Genomic DNA, 15985 nt, shown 5'->3' on the forward strand with positions numbered 1-15985 from the left:
ATTCATGGATTCTCTCTATTGCGTGAATATATGTGCTCTATGACTTAACTTGTCAGGTTCCTCCTTGTTTGTATTCGACTCTGTTCTTTTACGTTGTTTATGTGTTAAAAATGGCCACACCGATATCGAAAAAGAGGAAAGTAAGCTGATACTTTCTGATTTTATAGATTAAAATTACGTATTTTATTGGTTTGGGTGTTGTTTTAGATTTATATACTGTCTGATTATTTGTTAATATAATGTAATTCCTTTCCGTGTAAGGAGGATGATTTGGATTGTTTTTTGGGGACGTTGCTAGCAGCAGCTCTACGCGTGGCAATATATTTGGGTTATGTTTGAAAATGAGTGTAAATGCTTCTAGTATTTTAGACACTGGAGACCTTTTGTTCGAGATTGCTTAGTTTTAGGGTAATTTTCTTTTTTCTTTTGAACTTTTTAAAATGTTAAACGTTTCCCATTGATGGGTCTAATGTTGACTCTTGACAATTTGCTCGTTATTTAGTTAATTGGTTGTTTGATGAGGCTAAATGACTATCTACACGGTACACAGCATTAGGGCCTTTATAGTCTATTGTATATATAGGTATAGTTTTTAATTCTTCGAAAAAAATTTATTTAATTTTCGGAAAAAAATTTTGCATGCACGAATATCTCTATTCTTACCGACCGGCATTGTGATTCTAGAATCACGTTTCCTTGTTGTCAATGTTATTCTAACCATTCAGAGATATCTTGCTCCATTGTGGTTTTGACGCCTAACATTCTCAGCACTGACTGCACATTCTTGAATGTTGAAAACAAGCTTGTGTGAGAAGATATGAAAGATAGATCTGTTTGCAAATTTCATGGCATTGTTTTGTATTGTGTTCTGTTCGTTATCGTGCACTTTCCATTCAAATTGGAGCTGCCTTTGGTGCGAACTAATATAATTAAAGCTTTGTTGATTTAAAGAATCTTATTTATATATATATATTGCCCGGGTTAAACACACAAAGCTTTATTGTCTGCGAGTTAAAGTAAACTGGATAGCGCTACATGACAGTGTGTTGGACATAGAGAAATGTCACACAATTACTGTTTGTATGTTTATGATCTATGATTTTCTGTTTACCCATGGGGATCGGTTATTTATTTATTAATTATAAATTATTAAGACCATTAATCGAAATAAAAACAATCCTATCTCTCAAGTTGGAAAAAATTACACATAAATGCCAATTTTCATCGAAATAGGTTGACTATATATAAATCCAGTGTCCTGATGTTTGTTTCCAGTGAACTCTTCACCAAGTCAACCTATTTTGATGAAAATTGGCATTTATGTGTAATTTTTTCCAACTTGAGAGATAGGATTGTTTTTATTTCGATTAATGGTCTTAATAATTTATAATTAATAAATAAATAACCGATCCCCATGGGTAAACAGAAAATCATAGATCATAAACATACAAACAGTAATTGTGTGACATTTCTCTATGTCCAACACACTGTCATGTAGCGCTATCCAGTTTACTTTAACTCGCAGACAATAAAGCTTCGTGTGTTTAACTCGGGCAACGCCGGGTACTGCAGCTAGGGATTGGCATTGGGAGGGGGGAGAGACTTTCCTGTTTGTGTTGCTATTCCCCGACCGTGACGAGCGGCCGCCTCGCATTGCAGTTCGTGGGGGACGGGGTGTTCCGGGCGGAGCTGAACGAGTTCCTGACGCGCGAGCTGGCGGAGGATGGCTACTCGGGCGTGGAGGTGCGGGTGACGCCGACGCGCACCGAGATCATCATCATGGCGACGCGCACCCAGAACGTGCTGGGCGAGAAGGGGAGGCGCATCCGCGAGCTGACCTCGGTGGTGCAGAAGAGGTTCAGCTTCCCGGAGCACTCGGTGGAGCTGTACGCGGAGAAGGTGGCCACCCGGGGGCTGTGCGCCATCGCGCAGGCCGAGTCGCTGCGCTACAAGCTCATCGGCGGGCTCGCCGTGCGCAGGTCGGTCGGCGCTGGTTGGAGCCGAGTGGGCTGGATGAACAGTAAATATGTAGTTGAGCGGTATTTGCGGGGAAAAAAAAATGTTTAAAATACGAAAATACTTTTATTATATCGTCTGTCATTTGTAAGAAGGGGCTAACTACAAAACATAAACTTTTCAGGAGAGCAGAAAAACAAAATGAGCACACTGTAATGCATCACTGTATTTTAATTATTTATGGTTAGCCCCTGTCATATCTTAAAAACTATTAGAGATACAGTTATCCCCTTCTTACAGACCATGAAGGATGAAAGAAAACATGTATTTCTGCAGTTAACTCATTTTCAACAAAAATGTAAGATGGCCCCTTCTTACAAATGACAGACAATATGCTCTTTCACTTCCTCTTTTCAAAACAACCGGCGGAGATAAGAAATTCCAAATACTTTAGGAGATATAGAGTTTTAAAATTTTCATCACATTACCTGTGCATTCATGCGGCCACCATTGTTTGTTGTTTACGAGTAAGATTTTTTTTTTTCGAGTTGTTCATTCTTTGTCCCAGTTTGTTTGGTCAGGTCAGTTACATTATAAATACTTTAAAATAAACAGCCATTAAAATTAATTCACATTATTTTTAATGTTGGCTTAGTTTGAAAGTATTAATAATGTAACTGACCTGACCTAATCGACCATTGTATTAATTACGCATTCACGAACACGCGGCAAAATAACAAAAACACGACGGTCGAATGGTTGCACAGGTCTTGTATTGCAAAATTAAAAAATTCGATATCTCCTAAAGTATTTGGAATTTCTTATCTCCGCCGGTTGTTTTGAAAAGAGGAAGTGGAAGAGCATATAATAAAAGTATTTGTGTATTTTTAGCATTTTTTTTTTTCGCAAATACCGCTACTCTACATATTTACCAAATCTCGTAATCCTGGTTTTAAGAAGAGCTACGCGGTTCTGGTTTTCCCTTGGTTAGTTCGGGTTTGGTCTTGCATCAGGAATCTGTTCCTGTTTCAGTTATTGTAAAGTAAAATAATGTAGGTGCTAAACTAAATATGTGAATGAGGTTTGAGATGATTATTTAGTTATTCGAAACAAGTGAAAAACACACAAATGAATAGTACACTCTTTGCACTACCCTGAAACTTTATTTCATTTAAGTATTTTTAAGCTTACCTCTAACCTAGAAATAGGTAGGCCCAATCGATGTTGTTGGCGTCAAAATCTTGGCTGTGAAGTTACATTCACATTTTCTGTTTCTGCATTTTGGGCACTCATTTGTATGTTTTTCTTGTAATTCAAATGTAATTTGTTCTCTATAATCTACTGTTATAATGTATTTTTTTTTATTATAATGCAATATTTTTTGTATGCTTTGTTTACATAGCAGTGGCCTTTAACGTATGAATGTCCAGAAATAATAACATGGCATATTGGTTTAAACAGTGTTTAGAATTTTTTTTAAATTCAAATTTGTGTTCGTTGGAGCAGAGATTACACGGAAAAATGTTTGTAGCAATCAGTCACTTTAAACTCCAGGAGTTCTGTTTGGATGTATTTTGCTTTTAATGAAGACAAAAATTAAATGAACAAAATTTGGGCCTAAAAATCATTGATCTAAGGTAGCATTTCTGTTTTTATTTATCCCAAAATTCATTGTTATGAATAAACCATACTCTTAGGGATCGTCCATTAATCACCGGGGTCGGGGGGGGGGGGTTCCGGGAAAAATCACGAAATATCACGTGTATTTATTTTTTCGCACGATTTCTACTAAACCGAAAAGCGATGCGTGACCTTGACTCGCCGTATAGCCAGGCAACAATATCCCCGCCCACCGCAACATGAACCACCCGGCTCGGCTTGTCAGTCGCCAGTAAGACTGATTTTGGCGCCGAATACATGCTGTGCTTAATTTTCCAGAATTAAATTAGATTATACCTATATTTAAAGATAATATTCTGAAATTTTTAAAAGCATTTTGTACCAAAAAAATACACGTGATTTCCTGGGGTGGAGGGGGGGGGGTAGTCAACCTCACCACAAATCACTAGGGGGTAGGGGGGTTAAAAATTTGCTAAAAACACATCACGTGATTAATGGACGACCCCTTAGGACGTACATTTTCATGCGTTATTGCACCGTGATACTTTGGTGACATTGAAAGAACGTGTTGGGTTACCTTTCCCACAGAATGGACTTCTGTTAACATTACGTATCGCAAGGTAACAAACGTACCAAAAAAGACCCAGGGCTGAAACCGAATATTTCAAATGTCAGTTTTAAAGGAACCGAAAACAAGATCCGAAAAAATTGGGAACCCCACAGGCTTAGTATGTGTTATTTTTCTGAGAAGCCGTTAAAATTGGTACTATAAGGAGTATGTACTACAGTGAACTCCCTGTTATCCGCGCATGCTACGAAAGAATACAGCACATATGTAAATCTGCAACAAGTGAGCAAATTTGAACTCTACTGACGAGTGTATCGTGTGCAGTATACAGTAAAACGCCACAGGCCTTCTCGGAACTCATGCAGTAGGCTGGCATGCGTTGCTATTTTTATCTCTGTCGCACTTTGTTTCTAGTCTTATGGTTGAGAACTTTTGTGTTTACATTACTGAAATGTATTGTATGTTAATTATTCAGTAAAAAACAAAAATTTTAGAATCATTTAAAAAACTTTTACCGTGCATAAAGGTCTATATTTTTGAGTTGAAATTTATGTTTCCTTTTTTTTTCCCATTTTCGTCTCTTTTGCGGACTATCAGCGATTGTCGCTGTCCGCGGTGGCCCTGCCATTTAATTTCGCGGATAATCGGGAGATTTACTGTATCTTATGTGGATATCATATCTCGGGTCACGAGTCCGGATTGGTCTCGATTCCGATCGTGCCGGTGCACCTGGCCGGAGTGTCGGGAACTGCTCCCCTCCGGGGCGTCGGACTACAAGACCCGCGCTTGTCGCTTGTGCAGGGCGTGCTACGGCGTGCTGCGCTTCATCATGGAGAGCGGGGCGAAGGGCTGCGAGGTGGTGGTGTCTGGCAAGCTGAGGGGCCAGCGGGCCAAGTCCATGAAGTTCGTGGACGGCCTGATGATCCACAGCGGGGAGCCCACCAACGACTACGTCGACACCGCCACGCGCCACGTGCTCCTGCGTCAAGGTCAGCCTCCTCCCCCCCCTCCCCCGACGCGACATAAATGACGTTGGTGCCTTTTTCCCGTGGTTGCTGCAGGTACGGGAAACCGGGGAAAAAGTCGGGGAAATTATAGTGGTCAGGAAATACCCCGAAAATCAAGGGATATTGCCAAATATTTCTGTATATTTTTTTTTTTTTGACGGCAATTTTAAACAGAAAATACTATTTCCACCATTGTTCAGACCCCTCATGAACCGCTCAAACATTCACTTATCACGAAATTTAGTTGATTTTTTTTTTCTGAAACCCTGGTCTTTCCACTGTAAACACAAAGGAGGTTAAACTAATTTGCAGATGCTTACATAAAATTTGGATAGCCTACGTTCAATAGCTTTATGTGCATGTTTAGCATTTGTATACAAAGACTTGTATCTATCTAAAAATTGCTTTAATTTTTCTAAAGTAACATGTTTGAAGGCACATATGCCTCTTTCCCCCAAAACGCAACACCAAGTAAGCAGCGGGTTGATTTGTGTCGGGAAGGTCGGAGGAACTTGTCGATTTATATCTGGAAAAGCTGTAAACCCCAGGGAATTTGGGAATTTTAAGCTTGTAGAAACCCTGTTTTTGGTGCATTTTTGAGGTTGTCTACAGGTTGCAACAGTGACTAAACTGAATTACTTGTTGCAAAACTTAATTTCCAGCAATATTTTGTAAATTTGCATTTTGTTTTTTCATGACTTTAACTATGAATAGTTGGAGAGTGTTCACTTAAATTGTGTGAAAAATATATCTTAAAAGACTAGTTTTTCGATTAAAATTTGGCTTGTTTCTGCAAACAGTAATTTTATTTCATATTAATTTTATTTATTTTTTTATAATTCTCATTTTAGTATAAAAATGTTGTAAGTAATTTTTATTAAAAGGTCTTGATATTGATTTGGCAGGTATTGTCAGACATCCTGTATGTGTAGGTGCATAAAACTTGGAGCTCAACGAACTTCAAGGAAAAGTATGGAGGAACAAATAGAGAATGGTTATCCAGTAAAACAAGTTAACGTACAACATGTTGATTCCAGAAGTAGGGTTTTTAAAAAAAAAAACACACTGATTGAAGACCATTATGAAATAAATGCCAAAAACTTGCAAAAACAAAAGGACAGTGGCATTATAGAAGAGCTATGTATACTAGACTTGACGAAGATGGTGCAGAAGAAAACTGCAACATACTAACACTTGCATGCTTGGTGTGAAAGGAATCCTTTGCTGTCTTCGTTGAGCTGAGTTTACCTTGTCTATATTGTCCTGGTTTTTAAATGATTTTGGGTGTAATTTGTTTTGTCTTGTGTGTTTTTTTGAGATAAACTAGAACCATAATTATCTACATTGTTACATCTACTAACTATTTTGTTGGATTACATATCTCTTTTGGTCCTGTTTGATATTACTTTCAGTTGCTTGAGCTATAGGTTTTCTGTGACAACAAAAGCTATCCAAGTCATAAAATACCATTGCAAGAATTCTTCAATGACCATAAAATATTTCTTGGGGAGACTATTTGTGATGATAAAAACGGAAGAAAAAAAAACAGCCTCAGTCAATGTTATGAATGCAATTGAGAGATTGTTATTCAAATTTAGGTAATAATTTAATGTGAGAGGTAGTAAGCAACTGATTTAAAATTATACTTTATGAATGAAATAACTGTGTTCAATTTTGAGAAATCACATTTGAATGGTTACACAGTAAAACTCGTTGAAGACATTCTGGAACAATACCCTTTCCTGTCTCTGTAACGGGTACATTTTTTTCCCATGCAAAATTTGGCCACAAATTTTTTTTTTAGTTAAAATCCAGTATTGATTGGGATAATACAATGTATTGTGTTTTATCAATAAATAGTTGCACTCTCATAGTCACAGCAATGCTAGTTTAGGTTATCAGAATTTGGAGGGAAAAGAATTCTTTCATGAAAGTTGCATTATGTTTTTGGTCCCGATGTTAGATTCCGAGGTTTTCGTGTAGGTAGTAAAAACGACAGGATAAAGCACCGTACAACAGCAGTCAGTTTTCAACTTGCTGTCAGGCAGTTATGTAGTTTTAATGGGGAAATACAGTAATTACAATACAGTAAATCTCTTTTAAGACGTACCGGTACCCTCACAATACGATTTCCCGTCCAATATCTGTACCTGTTGGAGTAGGTGGTAAGTTTTACAATCTCTTCTTTGTTTGTTGCTGGTAAAGAAGTTAGAGATTCCACTATTTTTTATTGAAATGTATTTGGTTTGTCATGTTTCAAACTCTGAGAACTCGACTCTCCACCACTTTGCCAGGTCTCCATTTATGGCAGTGAACCTTCATTTTAAAATATGTATTAATAACTGATTTTACTATTTTAATGAACGCAACAGAGGTTAGGCCTTCCCTGCACTTAAGGACAATAGCTGACTGCACGCATAAATAAAGATTACGCCCGAATCCATGTACCGTCGTGGGTTTTCTTGGATTATTTTTTGTGATCGATAAAACTACTAAATAAAACTGTGGTTCAGTTAGCATTTTCAGGGTGGCGACCAACCGGGAAAACCGGGAAAAGTCAGGGAATTTTGCCAGCAGGGAAAAGTCATGGAAAAGTCAGGAAATTTTTCAAATAGTCAGGGAAAAATTAAATCTTGTCTAAAGTTCCTGCTGCAGCATTTTACAGCTTAATATTATTCATAGTCTTTGTTAATTTGTTAATTGTATGTAGCGAATTATTAACTGAATTTCTGAATACTATATTTTATACGAAGTTTGACATTTTAATGAAGCAATTTTTGATGTCGCGGGTCCATGAAAAACTCTGCTGTGTTTGCATTGCTGATAACAGCTGGCTGGCGTGCGCGCGCATGCATTGTATTGCCACCATAGTCATGGTACATGTACCAAATTATTCTATGCTTACTAGTTATATAGCTCATAGTACACCGAGATGACCGAGATAGTTTTATTTTTGTTTCTCGTATTATTGGCAACTGTGGTACAAGTACACGAACGTTTTGGGATGAAAACGTGAGTGCTTTTTTTTTGATGCCAGTCGTGTTGTGTAGTGCTTCTCTACGTTTTACTTTTCACATGTACTATTTATTTTATTTTGCTGTCCTCTTTGTGTAAACGTTTTGAATAGTGGCGTGTACATGTTTTCAGTATTATTTAGTAAGCTAGTCTGGCTTTGTTCTGAAGATAAAAAGGAGAGAATAGAAGTAGTAGACAAAGATGGGGAAAAAAATGTGCGCGGGATCAGATATACAGTATAACCTCGATGATACGTTCCCGTTTCATACATTTTCCCGTGTCGTACGCCGATTAATTTTGGTCCCGCCGAAAGTACTATATTTACAATGGTTTACTTTCCCGGAACATACACTTATAAAATCAATAATTTCCCGTTTCATACGTTTTTACAAAGCGGAAAAGTCCTAAAATTCACAAAATTTTTTGTTATATTCCTCCTGACAAAATACGTTTTAATGCTTTTATTTTGAAAAACGTTCATTGTTTACCTTTGCAAACGTAAGAAAATAACTTTATCGCACCATAGATATGGATATTATCAGGAAGACTGTGCACCTCGCTACTAGCATCTATGGCCAGCACCAAGCGAGACTAGTGGCGCAAACTAGCAATGATTATGAAAATGGTGCACGCGCTTTACCAAGGCACGGATCTTATACATATTTTGTGCATTCATTAATCTTTGAACTGAATATACCCGGCTGTTATTGTTTTCTTACGATCGGACTGTTTATTATTAAGTTTCTCAAGTTAAAATTTTATTGAAATTTGTTCTGTTGCATAAAGTTGTTTGTAAAATGAAACAAACAAGCAAAAATTTCTGATTTTCTTTTTACAATAGCCTAATTTTTGTTATTTCTAATTTAGGCTTGGTGACCTTTCCCCCTCCAAGAAAGGACTGCTTTACTTGATTATGGACTGTATTTTACATTTCTAGTGGTTTTATTATATGTATATATAATGATGAATTCATATCTTTCATTAATATAATGCAATTATTTACACATTATGTATTTAAGTTTAATCTGACATTGTGCTGGTATGCTAGACTTAAAAAAAATTTTTATTATTGCCATTCCCTTTTCATACACTTTCCCGCATCATACACCATTTTTGTGCCCTCCGTTGAAAAGTGTATGACAGGAGTTCTACTGTAAACATGTGGGCTTGGGAAGAATATTGCCGTTGCTGAAAGCTAAGAGTAAAGGTGATTAATGAGTTAAAGTGTTTACTCGGTTATATTCAAATTTTTAGCCCATTACTTTTATGGAGTAAAACATTTTTTTAATGAATTCCAATACAGGATAAGAAAAGTGAAAGGTAAATATTAAGAGTAGCTAATCATTAGACTTGCGCATAATAGTTCGCGACCGGGAGCGCTCCTATTAAAAACGTTTACACAAAGAGGACAGCAAAATAAAATAAAAAGTACATCTGAAAAGTAAAACGTAGAGAAGCACTACACGACTGGGAACAAAAAAAAAAAACCACACACGTGCGAACTAGGTCGCTCTTTTAGTTCGTCCGCTCCCATCTCGAATTCAAAGAAGACAGGTCACAGATAGTTCGTTCGCTTTGCTACCGCTACTGCAGGCGATCTTCTTTGTATGTTATAGTAGTTATTTTTTTATAATGATCAGTGTTGTGAACGCCTAGACTATTATCCTTTTTTGGGTTATTATACATCAAATGAGTAAATAAAACAATAATTTACATAAGTGGGTAAAATGGCGTATATAACACTTGTTTTTAATCTTCACTTAACATATAATATAATCGAAAAATTTTAATTTATAAAAGGATTTATTTTATAGCTAGTTAAAGAAATATTATTTATGAAATGTGTTTATTTTAGTGAATAAAATTCAGTTTTATAAATATACAAATTTTAATTTTTTTTTTAAGTTTTAGAAATAATCAACAAAAAATGTGTTATTATTTACAGGCAACAAAATTACGTACATTATTAAGAAAAAAGACCCATTACTCTTTTAATTTGTTACCTTACAATTAGACATAGAAAAAACTAATAAAAACTCTTAAGTAAGATTGTTTGCTAATATTGCTTAAGAATGTGTATGTTCTTTAGTACCTATATATAATTCACTAAATATTAGCAAGTTCATCATCACTTAACATACACTATAATCGAAAAATTTTAATTTCTAAAAGCTATTATGGTTTGTCTGATTTTGTTTTGACATATATTTGTGTGTGTTATCTGATAAGTTAGTTATAATATGTAAAAATAAGAAGGTTTTACGCTTAAAAAAATTGATGAGATTGTTAGGCATGGTCAGGGAATAAAAATGATTTTCCTGGAAAAGTCTGGGAAAAGTCAGGGAATTTATTCTTTACAGTTTGGTAGCCACCCTGATTTTATTATGTGGTATCAATCAAAGCACAAATTTTCATCATGAAAATGACGGGGAAGAGAGAAGACTTTATTATTGTAGTTGTGTTTAGTTATGAAAATACCAAACAGTCAAATAAAAAATTTTTTTTTTTTACGAAAACAAGAAATTAATTTCATTGTAAGCAAACAGTGGTGACTGACAAAACTTGATGATTTAGAGTTGCTGTGAAATTCAAAACAAACACAGCTAAGGTAGTAATTGAATTAAATGTTTGGAATATATATTTAAATGTTTTACAGTAGGTGGTTACATTCCTGCTAACATGTTTCATTTGGAAATAACCATCAAATTTGTTTACTACTGTCAACCTATTGCAGGTGCACGGACGTGTCGATTTTAAACACGCCTCCTTTTGCAGTACACATATGAATATATCTTTAGATTAAAACTGACAACCTTCATTGTTAATTGCTATTTGCAACTACAGTCAAACCTCTATCTATCGAACTCGCATGTATCGATTGTCCGTGTTTATCGTTTACTTTCTACGGTCCCGGCAAATTTGCCATACAACTAAGGTTAAAAAAATTGCTTGTACCGATGTTCGAATTATCGTTTTGTCCGCATTGATCGTACAAAATATGTGGTCCCGTCACTATAAATTATAATAGATGATCGTTTAACAATAAAGATTTTGCAGAAATAACCATTTCTTAGAAAGAAACAGTCATAAAAACAGTAACGATTGTATACAGTAGTAAAAATCACCTTAAATCTGCAGCCAAGTAATGGAGCATGTAAATATGAAGAAAAGACAAATGAACAACAACTTACGAAGAAATATGGATGATGTACCATAACTACAGTACAAACCCAATTGTTATCCTAAGATAATTACCATAAAAAGAACTAAAGATTCTTTGTCGATACCATAATTACTACAGAAGCATGATAGCTACCACATTTGCACTACAGTTACCGTAACAACCGAGATGTATATTTACCGTGACGGTAATGTATTTATTTATGACATATTAAAATTAGAGAACATTATTGAAAAAAAGGATTTTAATTTTTTATATGTACGTTTGGCACATGTTGCGAAGAAATAATGTGATCTGAAAGAATGCAGGATACTACAAAAAGTGAAAACGGTAATCGTGGATTTTTAGGTTATGGCAGTCTCTCTCGTTTTTCAGTAATATTGGCCGAAAATTAACAAGCGTATCGGAAGTCGGCAGAAATGCTGATTCAACTAAATATTGGCAAAATCGGCTTCTTCAGTACAGCTCTACATTTGATGACATGGGTAAACATATTTCAGACTTCAGGATATTGAAAAAGACTTTAATTTCCATTGTAGATTTATTGTGCGTATGTTTTTTTTTTTTTTGCAAGTGTAAATTGATTTAAGTAAAATACTTCCATTTTTATTTATTTTTCAACTGATTAACTTTAATGACAAGTAACTGATATATTTCTGACACTAATTTTGTGGTAGAAATATTTTTTTAAAAATTCTTAGAGTGAAGTCCACATCTATTGAATGTCCACATCTACTGAATTTGTTGGTCCCCTGAAAAACGATAGATAGAGGTTTGACTGTAATCACACTGTCTTAGTTAATACGAACAGTTTTACGAATTGCACCTGTGCGTGTCAAGTGTAGTTTTGCCAGGTTGTAATACAGTGGAAACTCATTCCAAAGTACCTCGCTATAAAGGATTTCTCACTTTAAAGCAGGGACGTAGCCAGGGGGGGTTTTAGGGGTTCAACCCCCCCCCCCCCCCCCCCGCCTAGCACCATATATTTAATTAATTTTTTATTCACCACTCAAACAAATTTCATATTAAAGTTAATAAAAATTTTACCATTACAATATTTAAATTTAAGAACCGAAAACTGCTAAAATAGCACTATTTTACACCTTAAAATCCAAATTTTCCCAGGGGGGGGGGGGGGTGGCGGCGGCGGCGGCCATGCTTCTTAACAACCCCCATACACAAATTCTAGCTACGCCAATGCTTTAAAGTACATATCCCTACAAAGTGTTTATACCGAACTGCTTCTAAATGTGAAAGTCTTACATTAGTAAGGACCAAGAAGGTGGGGTTTTTCAAGTAGGTTGTAATGAGATGTGTGTTGTGTTCCAGGGGTGCTGGGCATCAAGGTGAAGATCATGTTGCCGTGGGACCCGAACGGCAAGACGGGGCCCAAGAAGCCGCTGCCGGACAACGTGTCGGTGGTGGAGCCCAAGGAGGAGATCCTCCCCACGATGCCCATGAGCGACGTGAAGGCGGCCAAGCCGGACGCTCCGCCCATCACCGTGGCCGCTGGTCTCTAACACTGACGTGTGTGCGTGTGGCCCTAATAAAGTAAACTCTATTGCTAAACTTGTGTGCGTTTCATTTCTCACCGGAGCTGAAAATGCTTTAGTAGTAGTTGTTGTTTTTGGAGAAATGTTCCCGTAATTTATTGGAAATGTTCAAACGGGTAATGAGTTTCTGATGAAGTAGAACTTTTATAAAATGTAACATTTCGTCGGTAAGTAAAAACCGTCTGCCGTTGATCCATCCGTAGAGCAACAAACTGTCATGGCCTCTACGAAATACAGGTACAAGAAAAACCCTAGCGGCTGGCATGCGCCCCCTCATATCAGCTATTACTCGTTTCCCTGTTGATCTTGTTTTTTCTTCCTGTTGTGTTCAGTCAGTCCCACTTGATGTGTTCGGTCTCATTGCAGACGAAGCAACGCGGGTGTCCTGATCTGGTTACCTGGGGTATCATTCAACAGCTTCAGTGCCCTGAGAATATGTATTTACTTATTTGTGGCATTTCTAGCGTTTGCTGCATTGTAGGGCTCCAGTCCAGCTCTCCTTGTCCTGGTGCTTATTTCTTGAGCCACTGCGAGCTGCCTCAATTTCCAGGGCATGGACCAAGGCCTCGCAGCTCTTCTTGTGTCGGGCCAAACGAAGAGTTTGCTGAACCTCCGCATCTCTGAGCACGTCTATAAAAGCACTAGTGGCTAGCTGCTGGCGGAACTCTGTTGGTGCACCAGTCACTCAATTTCGGCTTCGAATTATTGGAGGCTTTCTGAAGATCTCTGCTGACAGGTCTTCAGGACTGATCTGTACACCTCGCCCATGCGTCGGTCGCCATATCTCAGCTCAAGGGCCTCTACTAATACCCCATATTCTTTCTGGTCTGAGACTGGTATGGTCTGCAGCAGCTCTAGTGGAGATCCTTGCAGGGCCAAGACAAGTGCTGTAGCCTTTTCTTCATCATCCCAGCCATTCACTTCAGCAGCTGCCACAAACTGTCTTGTGTTCACTGTCCATGAAGACTGGCCATCATAGGTGGGCGAGTTGAAATTTGGGTGGCCGCTTGCACCTTCCACCTTCATGTCTCGGGAAGAAATACTCCGTTGCATAGCAAATGTAGCTTCCTTGATCATCCAACAGCACTCCTTGGTCACAGCTGCTACACACTGTTCGGTAGTCTGCAAGATGCTGCTCCAAACACTGCACTTTCCCTTACAATTGAATACTGCTTTTCATTATCTTCTTTAATTCCTCTTGAGCAGCCACGAGTTCATTTCACATATCTTCCTGACCCCTCTTGGTTCTTCTTCATGTCTTCGATCTCAGTCTTCATGGCATTCTTCATCACTTCTTAATGGCTTACTTAACAGATAAGAGCTTGGTAGGACCTATTCCATTGTACAAACTGAACATTACCAAAAATTGTTGTTTAAACTACCGTATTTACTCGCGTAAAGGCCCCCCTTTTTCCCCCAAATTTTGACTCCAAAAAAGGGGAGGGGGCCTATACGCGAATTTTGAGGAAAAAATAGATTTTTCTTTTCAAGTTGTGCGTCTTTGTTCGAATGAGGATGTTCGGGGGAGGCAGAGACGCGGGAGGGTGAGAGAGGCAACGACTCCGCAGGGGGGAGAGGCAGTGGCAGCGCTGTGGCAGGAGGGGAAAGAGGCAGAGGCGTGGCTTAACCTCCCTCCTGCCAGCTAGCCAGCCAACCAGACAAAGGAGTGTTAGAATCCTTGACCCACTTCCCTTCCTCCTTCACTTCCCCTCTTCTTCTCCGACAACACTCCACATCAACACATCGGCAGCGCGCAAGTCCACCTTTCTTTATCTTTATGTCGTTTGAGATAGGACTAACTGCTTACGTCTGTCACGCCTCACGACGGTCCTACTGAGAACAGACAAACTCTAATACCAGTCTCTGTATCACTGCCGCTTACAAAATCACCTCCCGCCGGGCACAATACATGGCTTGTTGTTTGATGCATGCCAAGCTGCCCTGCCCTCAGATAAACCCAGAAAAACACGTTTTTACGCGAGTAAATACGGTACTTTGCAACGTACAGAGAAAATATCACACCAATCTACTATATTGTTAATGGGGAAAAAAAGTAAAGTTTTCTGGAAAAAATATGTGGTTGTATTTTACCACAAAATATTACCCACTTAGATCTCTAGTGGTAGTTTAATAAAAATCTCTGCACCTTACAGAAATGTTTATATTTTACATCATAATCTTGACAAAGGTACCTCAGAAACAAATGCTTAAGTATAAAAAATTAAATTAAGAATTATTTGTTATGTTTATTGGATTGTTGAAGGTCTGTCTTGCACATTTCTATTTCCCCTCCCATAATGTCCTACTTGCGCACTGCATTTTCCTGAAGATTGGAGTAGTGAAAAAAGTCTTCAATTGAACGTCGAATTCTCGAAGCTTTGCACACCCCTACTGTATTACCCAGTGATGTGTCTAGAGAAAAATGTCATGCCCCAGTCTACATTCATCACAGAACACTTTTTTTCTAGGTGGAAAATAGTGAATAGTTATATACTACAAAATCGCTTGAGCAACATTCTCTTATATACTGTATTTACCTGCAGAAGGGTTAGCCCTTTATGTGGGTTGCACTCTTAATTTTGGATAAAAAAAAAAAAAAAAATCTTTTACATTTCGCACTCTAGGTTACAGCACCATATATCCGTCTTCACCACCGAGTTCCGTGGATACAAGTGAAGAGTTACTTTTCTCAGCTTATTGTTGGCTACTAAGAATGACACTGGTGTGGCCCTACAGGAGGGTTTGAGATATGGTGGACACCCTGATGAGTCTTTGTGACCCTTATTTAGGCTCTTACTAAAACTATTTCTGTCTCACCCAATTTTAACTGAATTTGGAATTGAATTTAACAATATTCACACACATCAAATATTTTTTGAATTTAATTTTAACATTATCTAAAATACAGTCTAATACAAAATATAGGAATGTACATGAAACCATAACAAAAGGGTACAAAATTTAATAAATTAAAATCAGTCAATGCATGTTAAAAACCAGTAAATTTAAATTTTGAAGGATGTTTTATTGATCAGGTTATTGGCATAAAAAAATTATATTACTAATTTAAAATCATTTCACTGAA

General features: G+C 37.4%; 1 protein-coding gene across 1 annotated transcript; it reads left to right on the plus strand.

The window, feature by feature from the left end:
• The first annotated feature begins 48 nt into the window (after positions 1-48).
• LOC134540842 (small ribosomal subunit protein uS3A) lies at positions 49-12916 on the plus strand. The gene is made up of 4 exons (XM_063383829.1): positions 49-140; positions 1660-1979; positions 4946-5133; positions 12677-12916. The coding sequence occupies exons 1-4, from the start codon at positions 111-113 to the stop codon at positions 12865-12867; spliced, it is 729 nt and encodes a 242-aa protein (XP_063239899.1). The 5' UTR covers positions 49-110; the 3' UTR covers positions 12868-12916.
• Positions 12917-15985: the final 3069 nt, after the last annotated feature.

This window comes from Bacillus rossius, chromosome 17 (genome assembly GCF_032445375.1).
Source record: "Bacillus rossius redtenbacheri isolate Brsri chromosome 17, Brsri_v3, whole genome shotgun sequence".
Classification (NCBI taxonomy): Eukaryota; Metazoa; Arthropoda; class Insecta; order Phasmatodea; family Bacillidae; genus Bacillus; species Bacillus rossius.

Excerpts from the sequence above, each read along its gene's own strand:
- LOC134540842 (XM_063383829.1), top strand. The coding sequence starts at position 111 with ATGGCCACACCGATATCGAAAAAGAGGAAA. Across the intron at positions 1,980-4,945 it reads GGCGGGCTCGCCGTGCGCAG|GGCGTGCTACGGCGTGCTGC; the intron begins GTCGGTCGGCGC and ends TCGCTTGTGCAG. Across the intron at positions 5,134-12,676 it reads CCACGTGCTCCTGCGTCAAG|GGGTGCTGGGCATCAAGGTG; the intron begins GTCAGCCTCCTC and ends GTTGTGTTCCAG.